The 17127-nt window shown below is 45.9% G+C and overlaps 1 protein-coding gene across 4 annotated transcripts in view; it reads right to left on the reverse strand.

Annotated features, from left to right (window-relative positions):
- The window catches only part of PIGZ (phosphatidylinositol glycan anchor biosynthesis class Z), a 37394-nt gene that overhangs the window by 4818 nt on the left and 15449 nt on the right, over window positions 1–17127 (reverse strand). The window contains exons 2-4 of one of the 4 annotated variants that reach the window (XM_082393281.1): window positions 16176–16956; window positions 2489–2795; window positions 355–1432 (exon numbers count right to left, since the gene is read on the reverse strand). In XM_082393281.1, the coding sequence (XP_082249407.1) occupies window positions 355–478 (124 nt within the window). In that variant the 5' untranslated portion in view covers window positions 479–1432; window positions 2489–2795; window positions 16176–16956. Of the gene's footprint in view, window positions 1–354; window positions 1433–2488; window positions 13305–13327; window positions 13622–16175; window positions 16957–17127 lie in introns of those variants that run through there. The other 3 variants (XM_082393279.1, XM_082393280.1, XM_082393282.1) reach the window with 3 other exon arrangements.

The following is a 17127-nucleotide window of genomic DNA, read 5'->3' on the forward strand; positions in this document are numbered from 1 at the left end:
ATTATTATTTTATGTCACAGCCCTGTGTAAGTTTCCCCAATCACTGGGGAAGCCCAACTCTAAAATCCTTCCACTGAGAAGCCCAAAATAGCTTTTGTTCTGAATGACCTGTACTGTTGTTATAAGCAGGAAGATGTCAAAGAGGCTGGCATTTCATCGGTATCATTTAGAAGGTCAATGTCACCACTCAGGAAGGAGATGCGAAGTCCCCACTCCCAAATTCTTATGCCAGAGAGGCTTGTGGATTTACTGCTCATCTGCACAGACATTTTTCTCCCTCCGCACTAAATAGCCAATCAGCTCCTTGACCAGACTCTGCTGCAGCTTATCGTAACCACACATGCGGAGCTTTACCTGCCATGACCTCAGGAGACTGGAAGAACTCATCTGGGTGCACGTAGCCTGTCTGCGGAAGGAGACACCACACCAGGCGGAGCAGGCTGAGGCTGCCCCACAGCACCCTGGCTGCCATCTTCATATCAAATTGCTGCCAGGACACAGGGCCAAGAGCCTAGGATGACTTCAGCTGCTACAGATGCTATTCTGGTTCCACAGACCTGCATCTGAGGAGGATAACATTTGTTAGTTATTATAATGTAAATTATATATTCAATTGTCTGAAAAAACTCAATATGGGTCTACACACAATAAAAATGTTAATAATAATAGCTGCTATTTACTAAGTACCTGCTAAATGCCAGGAACTTTACATGCATATCTCAATTAATCCTTTCCACAGTCTGGGACAGTGGGTTGTATTATCTCCATTTTACAGATGGGGAAACTGAGGCCTCTGTTGAGTAACCTGGTTACTTGCTAACCATATTTCCTAAGTGTCTATATATGGCATTTGCTAAATATTTTTCCTAATATGACATTTTGCTAAGTGTCTAAATGTGACATTTGCAAGTAGGATTAGGGTACCTTCCAAATCTGGGCCTCACAGCCCCATCCTATTCACCAGCTCCTATTCACAAGCAAGCATGGCAGCCTGGCTCTTACACTTCTGAAAACTTAGGAACCTCAATGGATTCCATCCATTTCTTTGCAAAAACGAACTACATTCGACCCCATGGTCTTCAGTCACTCCCTCCAACTTTCACACATCCTGGATCCTACGTTTTGGAAGGTGACAGAAACACTGCTGTGGTTTGAATGTTTGTGCCCACCCCCTCCCCAAATTTATATGTGGAAATTCTAATTCTGAAATTCTAATGGTATAGGGAGGTGGGGCCTTTGGGAGCTGCTTAGGTCATGAGGGTGGAGCCCTCATGAATGGGATTAGTGTTCTTATAAAAGAGACACCACCCGTTTATAAAAGAGCTCCCTCACCTCTTCCACCATGTGAGGACACAGCGAGTTGCTGGCTATGAACCAGGAAGAAGGCCTTCATTATGCTGGCACCCTGATCTCAGACTTCCGGCCTCCAGAACTGTGAGAAATAAAGTTATGTTGTTTAAAAGCCACCCAGTCTGTGGTATCTTGTTAAAGCAGCCCAAACAGTCTCCTTCTGATGGAGGTTCTCACTCCCTTGACTCAAAGATCAGTGGGAATCTGAGTCCACGGCATGATGGACCTTTTTATCAACACCAGTATATTATCACGGGTGCACAGAAAAACAAGTCTGACAACGTGTTTGTTACTCCTCCAGAAATACATATGGTTCCCTGACTTCCTGACTTTGATATTTTAAAGCTTGACCATAAACAGCTATTGTTCTCAGGTGTGACATCAAGTCATAACAGAGGAGACAAGACAAAGTGAAGCAGCAGAACAGGAATCTGGCAGATGTTGACAAGGAGCTTCCTGATACTAAAACCTCATAGAGCTTAAAAGATAAGTTTTGCAGCCTCTGCTCAAACTTTGCAACTGAATCGTGCAGCCTATTTTTCCAGAGCCAGTGAATATCCTGACTTTTAGAGTTTTCAGATAGAAGATGAGGCCAAACTTAGCACTGGGAAGCAAAGGTTGAATCAGAATTTTTTTTTTTCATTAATAGCCAATATGATACTGCAGGACAGGGCAGGGGTGTGGGGTGGAGATAGGGGTAGGGGCAAAGCACGATACCCATTATACAGGACAAACTTTGCAGTCCTGTAGGCCTGGTTCAGATCCCAACTCTGCCATTAGTAGCTGTGTTACCTTGGACAAGCTGCCTATATCCCTAAACCTCAGATTCCTTATCAGGAAAGTCAGATAATAATATCAAGCTCACAGGGTTGAGGGAGATTTAAGAGCTGATGCGTGGAGGGCACTTAGTATACAGAGTTTGCATGTATAAGTGACCAAAGCTAAAAGCTATTACTACTTTTAGTTGAGGCACAAATAATAATCCATGCTGCTCCAGACACCTAGGTGTTAGCTTGCAACCTCCTTGGGAGCTTCTGAAACTGGCCCCATAGGTGAAGGGCAGGGAGAGACTGAAGAAAGAGGCAAACCACTGCAGATTGGTAGGTGGCAGGTTTAAGAAGCAAGAGAACCTACTTACCAAGCTTGTCTTGGGTGGCCGCAAGATGAACAGATCTCCACACCCGCCTGCCAGAATCTTGAAGTTTATACAGAGGACTGAACTGGGCTCCATCATGTACAACGTCCAGATGGTCTCAGCACCACATGACTATCTCAAAGCTGTGTCCTTGGGCAGCTTCTAGCGTGAGGAAGACAAGCAGAGCACACATTCCAAGGATGGGGAGGGGGTGAGGGGCCTCCAGTTGCCAGGGTCCAGCTCGTGGGTCACATCCTCTCTACGACCTCCTCCAACACTAGAAGATCCTCAAAACCAGCACTTCTACTGACTACAATAATAAACGGGATTTGGTATAATCCAATTGTCAAGATACGTTTATGCATATGTTTGAAACTTTTCTCAAGTATAGAACTTTTTTTTCAAGTATGGAACTTTTACTACATGATTAGATTAAAACACCAAATCCATTACACTGATAGGGAACACAGAAACCCAGCCTGCCCTGCCCTGGTGTGCATAGTTACATAGCAAACCTGGGTCCTGAGTCTGTACTGTTTTCCTTCTGCAGCAACAGAGGAAATTCATCCTGTTTAGCGCCCACCATCTGTTCCCCCTTTCCAGTTAATAGTAGTCAGAATTCCCACTCAGAACTGTACTCCTCACCCCCATCACCTATTTTCATCTATGTGGCTTGGGATTTGATCCCATCCCCAACCCAGGTATAGACCCTGAATTGTTTAAGCCAAATAACATTTCCCATCCCACTGGCCACACTAATAGGTTCAGGGTTGGGTGCATGACACGCTGGTCTGATCAGAGGAACTAAGAAAAGTACCGATAAAGGTGAGTCTTGGCCCTTCTCTTCTCTGCCAGGCTTGGTGGGGTGAGGCTGCAGGGGTGAGAGGGACATCATTCCTTTCCTGGTATTAATAGTCTCTCTCACCTTTGTAAGTATTCCTCTGTGTTGTAGTGAAAAATGTGTCCTCTGCACCTTCCTGGGGCTGACGAGCAGGTCTTACAGAAGTACTCCACTCTTAACATTCCAATCTCATATTCCCTGGCTTTGTCTGTATAAATTGGGAAAATCATGCAGTCTTTTGGTGAATAGCACACCTCCTCCTGCTTTACGCTTCACCTTTAGGGATATGCTGGGACTTGAGTCTAATTGTAGGTCTAGAAGCAAAGGGAGTGGTGGGAGTGGGTCCTGAGGAGAAACAGCAGACAGAAACTGTCTTGCAAAGCAGCTGCTTTGGGGAGGCCATTACAGTTTCCAATGCAGGGTTAATCCCCTCAGATGCCAGTGGAAAGTCTGCTTCTACTGCTTGAAAACTCTCACCAGAATTGAGGGACTCAGTGTCCCCGTCTCTCTCAGGGTCTTCCCATTTGTCTTCATTCCAACTTTCAGCATCCCATCTCTTCACAATCAGTGCCCTCACTTTAACAGTAGATACCATTGAGACTGGGAATTCAATTTGCATTGTAATTCAGCCACTCACAGAGTGAGATATGGGGTTTGTTTTTCGGCCAGCTTTTGGGTCATTTTATGAGGATCTTGAGCTGGGAATTTAAAGCCTTGAGCTTATCCTTCTCTTTTCCCACTTTGTCCAGCACAGTTAGGAACCACCAGCCAATCTCATTGTACTATTTAGTTTGACTGAAATGTCTGAAGGTCACCCAGGAAATTTCTCTGGTGGTCCAGTGGTTAGGACTCGGCGCGTTCACTGCTGAGGGCCTAGGTTCAATCTCTGGTCGGGGAACTAAGATCCCACAAATCTCGTGGCATCGCCAAAAAAAAAAAAAAGTTCAAAGGTCATCCAAACCCTTGCCTGGAGTATCCAATGGTGATATTTTTCATATCTCTTATATCATCACTCCATGGACTACCAGTACCCTCTTTACCACTTGAAATAGAGTCATTTGTGCCTTTAAATCTAATCAGACTACAAAAACAGTTCCAGCAAATCCAGGACCTATTCAGAAAACACATCCTTAAGATTCTCTTCCTCTAGAACCACCTTCAGTACCAAAATCTGTCAGTCAGAGAAAGAGAATCAGTAGGAGACCTATAGTAAGAAGATTTATTGCAAGGAATTGGCTTATGCATTTGTGGGGCTGGCTAGGTAAGTCCGAAATCTGCAGGGTAGGCCATTAGGAAGGGCAGGCTGCAATTTTTGGGCAGGAGATGAAGCTGCAGTCCACAGTGGAAGTTTCTTCTTATTCAGGAAAGCCTTGGCTCTGCTCTGAAGGCCTTTCAACTGATTGCAACAGGTCCATACAGATTATTATTAGAATAATCCCCCTTACCTAAAATCAACTGATTATGGACTTTCAGGCATCTATAAAATACCTTCACAGCAACACTTAGATTAGTGTTTGACTGAATAACTGGGAACTCTAGCCTAGACAAACTGACACAAAAAACTGACCATCACACCCTAAATAATTCAGTGTTTGTAACTTTTTGAATTTTAGATCAATGAGATAATTCTTTATGTAACTCACTGATGATTTGCTTTTTTCCCCCAATGTTCTGATAATGGTATTCACCATATTGTTCTCTGTAGCTGCAATTCCTTTCATTGCTATATGGTATTCCCTTGGGTGAATATACTGAAGCTTATTTACTTACCCTTCTATTGTTGTTTATCAGCTAGGTTACCTCCAGGGGGTTACAAGATTTTTCTTTTTTATTCGTAATAATGCTGCTATAAACATTTATATTCAAGAGTTCTCTGAAGTACATACCTAGAAATGGAATTCCTGAGTCATAGGGTATGCATAGTTTTTTATTTTATTTTTTAAAAAATTTCTCAGTTTTAATTTCTAATATGGTAAATAGCAATAGCTACAGCTCACATAAACCAAAGCTCTTTGGGGTCCTCAATAAATTTTTAATGGGATCTTGATACTAAAATGTTTAATATCAGCTGGGTGAGGGAATAAATCCCCATTAAAAAAGAGAAAGTCAAATCCCATTATCAAGAGAATAAGAAGGATGTATTTAAAATTAAAATGAAGAAATCAATGTTGTAGTTAAAGGAAGAAAGAATTCAGAAAGAAACAAAGATATTTTCAGTAAGATTAAGAAAGAAGGTGTTTTAGGCAAAAGATCCATATGGGTATGCACACTTTTAACCTCAAATAAGGCCAACTGTTTTCCAAAGGTTGCTACCAGCTATCAGATAGTGTAGTGCCCCTGTTTCATATGCTCATTTATACTTGGTATTGTCTGACGTTTTGATTTTGTGAATCTCATAGGTATTAACATGCATTTCCTTGATTACTAATATGGTTAAACACTTTTTCTTTTTCTTTTTTGGCTGTGCCTTGAGGCATGCGGGATCTTAGTTCCCTGACCAGGTATCGAACCTGTGCCCCCTGCAGTGGAAGCACAGAGTCCTAACCACTGGACTGCCCGGGAATTCCCGAACACCTTTTCAAAAATTTGTGAAATGTTTCTTCTGTGGAATTCCTTTTGAACCATTGGCTGTCTATCTTTTTCTTACTACGTATAGGAATTCTTTATATAGCCTTTATATTTATTGCATGACAAATATCCTTTTCTAGTTTGTGGCTTGTATTCTTAACTCATTTCTATTCCTAATATTGGTTACTTGTGCCTTCTTTTTGTTTCTTGATCATTGTCGCCAGAATTTTGTCAATTTTATGAATATTTTTAAAAAATCAACTTCTGGCTTTGTTCATCTTCTTTTTAAAATTTTTTCTTATCTATAGTTTTTTTTCTTCCTTTTACTTTTTTGGGTGCTATTTTGATATGGACACTTAGCTCATTAATTTTGAGACTTTAACTTTTGAGCTTATTAATTTTTGAGCTTTTCTATGAGAAATATTTAAGGTTATATATTTCTCTAAATACTATATTAACTGCATCCCACAGGTTTTGTTATGTAATATTTTCATCAGCTTTTGTTTCTAAATATTTTCTAATTCCATTGTAATTTCTTCCTTGACTAATGCTTTATGGCTGAAGCAGTTGATTTTTTGATTAAGACTTTATTTTTTGGACTTCCCTGGTGGTGCAGTGGTTAAGAATCCACCTGCCAATGCAGGGGATATGGGTTCGATCCCTGGTCCGGGAAGATCCCACATGCTGCAGAGCAACTAAGTCCGTGTTCCACAACTACTGAGCCCACGTGCTGCGACTACTAGAGCCCGTGCTCCACAATAAGAGAAGCCATTGCAATGAGAAGCCTGTGCACCACAATGAAGAGTAGCCCTGGCTCGCCGCAACTAGAGAAAGCCTGCGCACAGCAAAGAAGACTCAACACAGCCATAAATAAATAAATAAAAAAGACTTTTTTTTTTTATAGCAGTTTTAGGTCCACTGCAAAATTGAGAAGAAGGTATAGAGGTTTCCCACATACACTCAACCCCTACACATGCATAGCCTCTCCCATTATCAATATCCCCCACCAGAGTGGTACAGTTGCTACAACTGATGAACCTACATCTACACATCATTGTCACCCAAAGTCTACCATTTCCATTACTGTTTACTCTTGGTGTTGTACATTCTACGGGTTTGGACAAATGTTTTAATGACATGTATCCACCATTATAGTATTATACAGAGTATTTTCACTGCCCTAAAAAACTTCTGTGCTCTGCCTATTCATGCCCTCACCCCCAGCATTTAATTTTTAATGGTCCAGTTTTGTAGGTATTCCACGGATGCTTGAAAATACCATATGTTGGATAGTTATTGGACATAGAGTTCTATATATGTTCATTAGATCATGCTTGTTAATTGTGTTCCTCAAATCTTTTATGTCCTTTATGATTTTCTACTGCTTATTCACAAAAAATCACAGAAATGTGTGTTGAAATAGCTCATGAGATAGTGGTCTTGACTAATTTTCCATGTAATTTTGTCATTTCAGCTCATTTTTGAAGGTATATCATTATTTTTTTTAATTGTTATACCGTATTGGAAAATTGAATATTTTATCATTATACAGTTATCTTTTTATCTCTAATAAGTTTTTTCCCTTAAAATATTTTGTCTCCTATAGCTCTGACCTTTCTTTTATTTAGTATTTACCTAGTACATCATTTTTCACCCTTTTACTTTCAAACTTTCTGTACATTTATACTTTCATATGTCTCTTGTAAAGAACAAATAGCTGGATTTTGTTTGCCCAGTCTGACAATGTTTGTCTTTAAAACGCAGCTTTATTTCAAAATATTTAAATTTAGTGCAATTATTGATATATTTATTTCTTCCATCTTATACTGTGTTTTCTTTTTTCATGCCTTTCTATCTTTTGTTTCTCTCTCCTTTCTTGCCTTCTTTTGGATTGGTTTTTATTTTCTTCATTCCTTTTTCTCTAACACTTTGGAAGTTGTACTTGATTTCTATTATGTTATAAAATGTAGTACATTATTTAATGTTTTAATATTTAATATAGTATGTGCTATGGTTTTACTATGATGATTCTGAGTGTGCATTTTTCTTTAATCATAGTTGGAATTTCTTTGGCTCCTTGACTCTGTGGATTAGGGTCCTTTGTCATCTATAGAAAGCAATCCTCCATTATATTTTCAAATATTGCCTCTTCCCTCATCTTTACTCTCTCTCTAGAATTATGACTGAATGTATGATACATCTTCTTGGTCTATCTTCCATGTCTTTTAAACTTCTATTTTATATTTTCCATCTCTCTGCCTCTCTGGGCTATAGTTCAAGTAAGTTCCTCTGTTCTATCTTCCATGTCCCTAATCATTATTTCAGCTATATCTAATCAGCTGTTAAACCTATCTATTGAATTTTAAATTTCGATTTTTCATTTCTAGGAGTTGTTTGATTTTTTTCTACATCTGCTTCCTCTTTTGTCATATTTTCAAGGCTCTCTTTTATTTACTATATTATGTTAAGGGTACTTATTTGATATGCTAGATCTGATGATTCCAACATCTAAAGTTTTTCTGGGGTCCAAATTATCAGGGAAACTGCCTTTCTTGGATCCTGATGCTAATCGAATTGGGGTAGGGCAATCTCCCCTGAGAATCTGTATCCATGAGCCTACCCTCATATAGGTTTTCAGCCTGAATTCACATGATTAGGCACTACCTCCCCCAAAAGAAAAGAATCCCTGGAGCCAATAATGTGATTAAAAATGATCCCACACTTACAATGCTCATACAATTTTATATATATATATATATATATATATATATATATATATATATATTAGGTTGGCACAAGAAATAGTCATGTTCTATACTACCCAAAGCAATCCACAGATTTAATGTGATCCCTATCAAAATACCTATGACATTTTTCACAGAACCAGAACAAATAATTCCCAAATTTATATGGAAGCACAAAAGACCCAGAATTGCCACAGCAATCCTGAGGAGAAAGAATAAAACTGGAGGCATAACCCTCCAAGACTTCAGACAATACTACAAAGTTGCAATAGTGAACACAGCATGGTATCGGCACAAAAACAGACATATAGATCAATGGAACAGAATACAGCCCAGAAGTAAACCCAACACCTGTGGTCAATTAACCATCAAAAAAGGAGGCAAGAATATACAATGGAGAAAAGACAGTCTCTTCAGCAAGTGGTGTTGGGAAAGTTGGGACAGCCTCATGTAAGTCAATGAAGTTAGAACAAACCCTCACACCATATACAAAAATAAACTCAAACTGGCTTAAAGACTTGGGACTTCCCTGGTGGTCCAGTGGTAAAGAATCTGCCTTCCAGTGCAGGGGAGTTGGGGCTGTGGGCTGCCTCCTTTGAGGCACACAGACATCCAGAGGAGAGGGCTTACCCTAACAACATCAGGTTCTGTTAGCAAGGAGGAAGTGAGACAAAGGATCAGCTGTGTAGCTGCATCATGTGTGTGGCTGCCATGACGCCAGGCTCTGATTGATGGTTTTCCTCCTTCTTCTCTGACCATTTCTTCTTAGGCGCCTCTTCCTCTGTCCACTCCTGAAATTTCAGTGCTCCCTTCTCATCGTCCACACTCTTTGGGTCATCTTATTTATTCTCATGGTTTCAATTTCTTTTTAACGACATCATAAATTGTTTCTTTTCTGAGCTTCAGATTTACTGATAATAATAATGAATACAAACAATAATAGAATTGCCATTTTTAGATACCTATTGCATCCCAGGCACAGTACATTATCTCATTTTACTCTCATCCCTATCTTATAGATGAAAGAATAGGTTTAGAAAGATCAAGTTTTTTGCTCAAGGTAACTGAACAAGTAGGCTAATGAACGTAGGAGTTGGACCCTGTCTGTTTGACTCCAGAACCCTGATCTACTTCCTGTTGGGCTTCTGCACCTCCCTCTAACATGGGGCAGCTGAAAAGAACGCATCGTTTCCCCATGACCCAGCCCTACCCCCATGTTCCCTGCAGCAGTGAGGGAACTAGTTTATCCAGTTATTCAGTCCAGAGACCCAGGGGTCATCTGCCATCTTCACGTCTTTTTTTTTTTAATTTAATTAATTTATTTTTTTTGCCTTCATTGGGTCTTCGTTGCTGCACGCGGGCTTTCTCTAGTTGCAGCGAGCGGGGGCTACTCTTCATTGCGGTGTGTGGGCTTCTCGTTGCAGTGGCTTCTCTTGTTGCGGAGCACAGGCTCTAGGCATGCGGGCTACAGTAGTTGTGGTGCACGGGCTTAGTTGCTCCGCGGCATGTGGGATCTTCCCGGACCAGGGCTCCAACCCGTGTCCCCTGAATTGGCAGGTGGATTCTTAACCACTGCGCCATCAGGGAAGCCCCATCTTCATGCCTTTTATGTGACACTAACTTTGCTTGCTAATCATCCTTTGAGTCCAGCACTTGTTCTTCATCCTTCACTGTCACTACCTAAGTCCAGGTCCGCTGTGACTGGGGTACATGTTGCCTGAGATTCCTCAGCCCTAGGGGTGGCTGTGCAGGGACTTTAGATGGCTGGAGCCCCTGGGTTGGTTGCTTCTAGCTGCAAGCAGCCCCCTCCTTTATTACCCCAGTGTGTCAAACAAAAGGAATCATTTTCTGTGTGTGCATAATGAGAAAAATATCCAGAAGCAAGATCTAGAGTACATGGCACTCACCTTTCTGCTTTCCCTCCCCCACCTGCACCCACCCTCCTAACTGCAGCCAGAGAGAGAGTGCATTTCTCTCCTGTATAAAACCTCGGGGTCGGGGGTCAGCCCCTCACCACCCTCAGGACCAAGTCCACATTCCTGACTGTGACTACCACGGCTCTCCAAGGCCCCCAGCATCCTCTCCAGCCTCCACTCTCACCCCTTTGTGTACAGAGCTTGATGCTCCAGAAACATTACGTTTTCCTGTAGTCTCATCCTCTATTCTTTGCTCACATTGCTTCCTTTTGGGATATGTTTATAATATGGAGGTTAAGACAAGCTTTGGCATCGAGTAGACCGGGTTTCAAATTCTTGCTCTGTCATGGTGAAAGAGCACTTAATCTCTCAACTCCAATGTATAATTTATCTGTAGAATGAGTATAACCTACCTCAGGGCTGCTGTGAACATGGATTAAACAAACTGCCTGGAACCCCAAGAAGCTCTCCCTGACCCCATTTCGGCAGCACCCTGTGCCAGGCCTTGCACTGCGCTGTGCACTGACCGCGGGTACCATCTGATTGCTTCTCTGTACTGTCTGAGGACCCCCAGTTCTGGGAGCCATTCGTATCCATCTCAGCGCCTTGAGCCCACCTGCATGGGACCACTGCGGGGCTAGGGTCAAGGATAGAGTCGGGGATCCCTGGAGGAGGTGGCAACATAGCAGGGCATTGAACTTAACAAGTGTGGGAGTTCTTCAGAGGGAGACCCCCCGCTGCTCATCCAGCGTCTGGCTCCCCAGGCTGAGGCCACGCTGGAGGAGTGGTCCCGCTGGACATTCTAGGCGGGTGGAGCCAACAGCATGGGGCATGGCAACTACTCACCTAAACCCAATCAGTATGCAAGCCTGCTCATTTATGCCTATAAGCTCACTGAGCTGCCCAGCGGGGGTCCAAATCCTGCAAATCCCACATCCTCCGGTGTCTGCATAAAGGGATAGCGCCGAGGGCTGTGGAGATTCGACTGCGGAGCAGGGGAGGGGTTGCCGATAACCACAGACAGGGGCATCCGGCGCGCGCGCCTGTGCGGGGGATGTCAGAGCTCAGGCAGCAGGGAGAGACCATCTCAGCGGCAGGGGTACAGAGAAGCAGAAACCACTACGCCGGGCGCGGGTTGGGGTGGGTGGGAAGGAAGGTGGGGAAGAGATCACATCAGTGGAGCGAGAGGACCGGAAGGTTGGGCAGAGACACTTGTCTTTCTCGCTGAGTCAGAGGGCCGGGGCTGGCTCTTGGTGGTCCACCTTTCTCTGCCGCCCACTGTGTGCGTAGCATCGTGTCCTGGAGACACAACTGTGAATGAGCATGGTCCAGAATGGCAGTCATAGCATGTGGCTCATTCCAAGGAACGTCTTTACCTTCAAACTTAAACTTCTTTCTGACAAAACTGCAGGGTCGTTGCTTTATGGGAAAGGGCGGCGGGCCCAAGGTTCAGTCCCTTCTCTGGACCCAGTCAGTATTCGGAGCAGGTTTTAAACACTGCATGGGAGGAAGTGCTGGAGAAGGGGGCCCCTGCGCAGCAGCCAAAGGCGTCTTCTCTGGCTCAAAACGCGCCAGGACCATGTCCCTCAAGGGCAAGGTCTTGTTCCAAACTCTGGGGTCCATCCCAGGGGCAGAGAGTGAGAGTGGCTTTCCTGAGTCCATTTTCTTGTTTGGTGTTGCATTTCATCCTCACCTCCACCCAGAGCCCGGCAGTAAACCCTGCAGGGCGCCCCATCGTGGAAGCATTGCAATGTCTGTCCCTGGTGCCTCCTTCTCTGGCTGCCCAAACGGGCCCATGTTTATCCTTTGATTAACAGAGAATGCAACACACAGCATTAAACATACATAAGGGAGAGTGGAAGAGAGTAAGGTATCTCCATTAACTAGCATACATCATTTAACCATCCGTGACCTCGCGGTTCCCACCTGGAAAATGGGAACTCGGCTCTCTGGCAGGGAGTTTCTAGGTGTTAATAATTTCGACAGTGGTTCCCACTTTCCTGACGTGAAGGCGTCTGGGGAGAAGGTACGGTGGGGGATGTCCTCCTTAAGGAAAATTGTCCTTGTCATATCGTGCATCCCACGCAAAGGCCCGGACAGCACCAACCAGAGCGCCACAGGGTCGCCTGGAGCAGCCTTGGTGACAGGACTTTGGCTCTTGTCTGTGCCCCCATGTGACTCCTGGTCAGGGAGGCCATCCTCTCACCCTTCGAGAGGACAGGCCTGGCCCAAAGGGCACCCCATGAGATCGGAAGTGGCGATTCTTCTCCGGTACATGCGGACCGGTGCTCACAGGTTTCGGGCTCAGCACTTTGCAGTGTCTTTTGGCTTCATCTTCACAGGGACCCTGGGAGGTAGCCTTATATTCCCATTTTATAGACGGGGAAAGTGAGGCTCAGTAAAGTTACGGAACCACCCAACAACACGGTAGTAGGAGAGGGTTCAAGTCTAGGTCTCTGTCTGGGTCCAAAGCGAGCGATTGAAAGTGGAGGATACCCACAGCCTCCCTTCCCCTTCCCAAGAAAACTGCGAGCTTCCTGTCTCCCCTTGATTGGGGCCGGTCAGTGCTCAGAGCCGGCGGATCCCGGTTTGAGGAAAGTTGCCCCCGAAAATGTGGAGGCCAAAGGTCCCTTGCTTGCCTCCCGAGTCTAGCTTCTGCTGGTCTCTGGGCAGCTAGCAAAGGTAAGAATGGAAACAATCGCCTTCCTCCCTGACCTTCCCTCCTTCCCCCTTGACCCCCGTCAACTCTTCCCGAGCTGCTTGGGCGACTCACCGAGCGCTGCTCCGAGCTGCACCTGACCCGCTGGCGGCTTGCGGCCCCGCGAGAGCCCGCACAGGGGGTGGGTGCACCAAAGGGCTGGAGCCGGGAGGCGAGTCTCAGCGCGGCCGCCTCTCTGTCCGGTCCAGGGAATTAGGCAAGCCACGCAGTGCGCCAGGCGGGGCGGAGGTGTGGAGGAGAGGGCTGGAGACCAGCGCACCGGCGGGCGGGGCCGCCCAAGGCGTCCCTCGCGGTTCCAGCGAGGTCGGGGGGACGATGGAGGGTCCCCGGTGGCCCTTGGGCCGTGGCACGCCGGGCAGCGGCTGGTCTCTCCCCTACCCCGCTTCCAGCTCGTCCCCCTAGCAGCCCCCTCCTTGGCGAGCCACGCCTGGTGAGCCGCCTTTTTAGCACGCGGGGCAATTAAGCAGAACATTTCTAGGCCATACTTCTTTGTCATTCAAAAGAAGAATTTCTGAGTTCTCTGTGGGTGGGGCTTGCTACGGCTAAGATGACCTGCTCTGTTGGTGGAGCAGATCAGGGAGGACAGGCTCTGCGGGCCTGGTTTGGGAAGCCGCGCCGAAGACGCAGGGTCGGTTTCACCCGGACGCAGCTCCTTCTCTGCAGCGGCGGGCGCCGCTTCCCCCCGCACCCCTCTGCATTCCACAAGTGGGGGACAGGTCACTAGCCCCGGGTTGCCCGGCAGCCGGGGCCGGAGAAGGTCACTGTGTGCCCGGGAGCCCAGGCTCCCTTCCCCGGCGCGAGGCCCGCCGAGCCCGCCGCTCCTGGTCCCTCCGTGGGGTGACTGACCCCCCCCCCCCCACGACTCGCGGGCTCCATGACGGAGCTCGGTGCGCCACTGGGGGGCTCGTAGCCTCCCGGGTCCCTCTGGGGTCCCTCTGGGTCCCCGGGGCTGTGGACGGATTGTGGTGGCCGGCGACTACTGCCCTCTAGCGCGGGAGTGTTTCACTGAGCCTGCCGGGGGGGGGGGGGGGGGGGGGGGGAGGCTGACGTGGCCTAGAGGAGAGGCTCCTGCCCTCTGTGCCCAATCAAATGTGTTTTGGAAGGTCTTAAGCAGAGTCCCTGCACCTGTATTCCCTTTCGTGCTGCACAGCAGCCCTCACGTTAAAAAACAGCAAAACAGCCCCTACCTACTTTACTGAGATATTATGTACATGCAGTAAATACCGGATATTTTAAGTACTGAATACAGTATAGACAAGGGCTCATTTCCCCCACTCTGGCCCAGCTGGAAGGTGCTGTCTGCCCCTCCCTTGGGACCCCTGCCCCCTGGGGATCTTCAGCTCTCTACTTGCCAGGGCAGGGCTTTGTCACCCTTCAGTTTCCTTGTGTCTAATTGAAGTCTTTCCTGCTTTAGCCGACGTTTTTAATCAAAGTAATACATGGGCACAGATAAAAAAGTTCAGATGGGTATACAAAGCTTACATGAGAAGCAGCAGCCTGGTGTGAGAGCCCTTCCTAAGCCTGAAGATGTAACCAGGTAACCCCGAGGCCTTCTCTTCTCTGGTCAGGGTCCCCTTCTTCCAGTCCTCCAGTCCCCCCTGCTCTTCCTTTGTCCCCCCTCCTCGTTCATCTTCCTCCTCCTCCTTGTCAACATCTGAAATCAGGACTAGACTCTAGGAAACTGAAAGACAGGTGCAGAGCCTGTGCTGGAACTGTCTTCAGTTCCTCCTCTCTCTGCCCTGGGCCCACATGGAGCGGGACAAAATTCTCAGGTGGTGCAAGCTCCAGAACAGCTGAGGTCCTGGCTCAGGTCCTCCTGTGGTTTTCCTAGCTCACAAGTCACAGGTCAGTTGTGGCAACAGTGTTTCCCATCTCATCCGGGGGCTACAAGGAGCCGGGATGGGGAGTCAGCACCTGGGTAATGACCTGGCTCTGCCACCAACTAGACAGATGTGTGACCCTGGGCAGGCTGATTCCTTTGTCTGTGCTCCAGCTTCTCCATCTGTAAAATGACACTGTCGTCTCTAGAAAACCGCAAAGCTCTAATGTCTTGGAGGTAAGTCACTTGAAATAGTCCTGGCCCTCTCCGGCCAGGATGGCTCTGACCAGTATCCCATGGCTTGGCCATTGTGATGCCCTCCCGATTCACTGTGCCCAACCAGCTCAGGAGCCTTGGTGGTGGTGGGGCGTCCTGCCTGCTTTACCATTTCCTCAGCCTGCCTAACAAAACAGCTTCTTCTCTTGGCCCCCAGGCAAAGGATGGGAGGAAGCCGCCATGGCATCATGGGAGGGAGTATTTGGCCATTTGATTTAAAGGACACTTTTTACCCCAAAGGAAGATTTGGATTAAAACACTTAATCCAAGTTACACAAATCCTGATTAATTTTTGGACAGAATTTTCCAGAGTGAACTTCACTAAGCTGACAATTACTTCATCAATTTTTTTTTTAGTGGTGATTTTTCTTTCTTTTTTTAAAAAATAAATTTTATTGATTTATTTATTATTTTTGGCTGCATTGGGTCTTCGTTGCTGTGAGCAGGCTTTCTCTAGTTGTGGTGAGCGGGGGCTACTCTTCGTTGCATGCGCAGGCTTCTCATTGTGGTAGCTTCCCTTGTTGTGGAGCACAGGCTCTAGGTGCGTGGGCTTCAGTAGTTGTGGCACGCAGGCTCAGTAGTTGTGGCTCGCGGGCTTAGTTGTTGTGGCTCGCGGGCTTAGTTGCTCCGTGGCATGTGGGATCTTCACAGACCAGGGCTTGAATCCATGTCCCCTGCATTGGCAGGCGGATTCTTAACCACTGCGCCACCAGGGAAGTCCCAATTTTAAAAAAATTATACAGTTTTTAAATTTTTAATAAACTTCTTTTAATATCATTTTTTAAAACTATTGATTTAATGGCCTACCTTAATGGTTCTACTAACATCTTCTGCTCCTGTATGACACGAAGTGCTCAGACATCAGGTGTGTGCACCGGGATCAGCTTTGCCTGGGACCTCTGCGAGTTTCGATTTCCAGCGTGGAAGCCTCATCTTCTCCCTAAAACGGGAAGGGAAACCACAGAATGTGAAGAGTGTGACCTAGGTCTGCCTCCCTCAGCTGTGTGATCCTGCATCACTTGCTTCAATCCCCTGAGCCTCATTTTTCTCACCTATAAAATGGGGAGAGTAATACCTACTGCCTACCTCAGAAGAGCTGTTTATAGTATATAAAAATAAGTAATTATTACCATAAACCACAATAGCATTAAATAATCACTTGTGTAAAGCTCTAACTCCCAGCGCGTAGTGGGAACTCCCACCTGTTATTTCAGATAACAGAAATGTTATTCTGTTACCATCACCATCATGATTAATGAAACAAGCACCATTTGCTTGTTCCGACCACTGGGTGGCACCACAGATTTGGTTCTGTGACTATTTCGATCTCAAAGGCAGCATTTGTGTTTGAACCATGTAACAGTGCTGTTTTTTGAAGATCAAAACTAGCTGATTGTTGACAGTTTCATATGGTTCCGCCTAAGTTTTGTGGTGCTGCCTGCCTTGGGCTGTTTCCTTTTGGCTCTGTCTCAGCAAAGCAGGGACTCACCAGTTGAAGCCTTTAGGAAGCCTGGGCTGCATCTATGACGTGGATGGCCTAGGCTGCTGGACTCGCTGCCAGAGACTTAGGGACAAGGGCCCATCCAAGCTGGGAAGAGAAAGCTAGAAGGTCAGCATCAGAGTTAAGGACAGAGCCAGAGACACAGAGAAGCAGTAGGCTGGTGATCACAGGGATTTGCTCTGTAGAAGTGAAGGTCTCCCATTTTCCATGAGTTCAAATTTCCTTGCTGAGCCCAGAAAGCCATTTCCCAAGAAACTC

The sequence above is a fragment of the Balaenoptera borealis genome (genome assembly GCF_965194805.1).
Source record: "Balaenoptera borealis genome assembly, chromosome: 5".
In the NCBI taxonomy this organism is placed as follows: domain Eukaryota; kingdom Metazoa; phylum Chordata; class Mammalia; order Artiodactyla; family Balaenopteridae; genus Balaenoptera; species Balaenoptera borealis.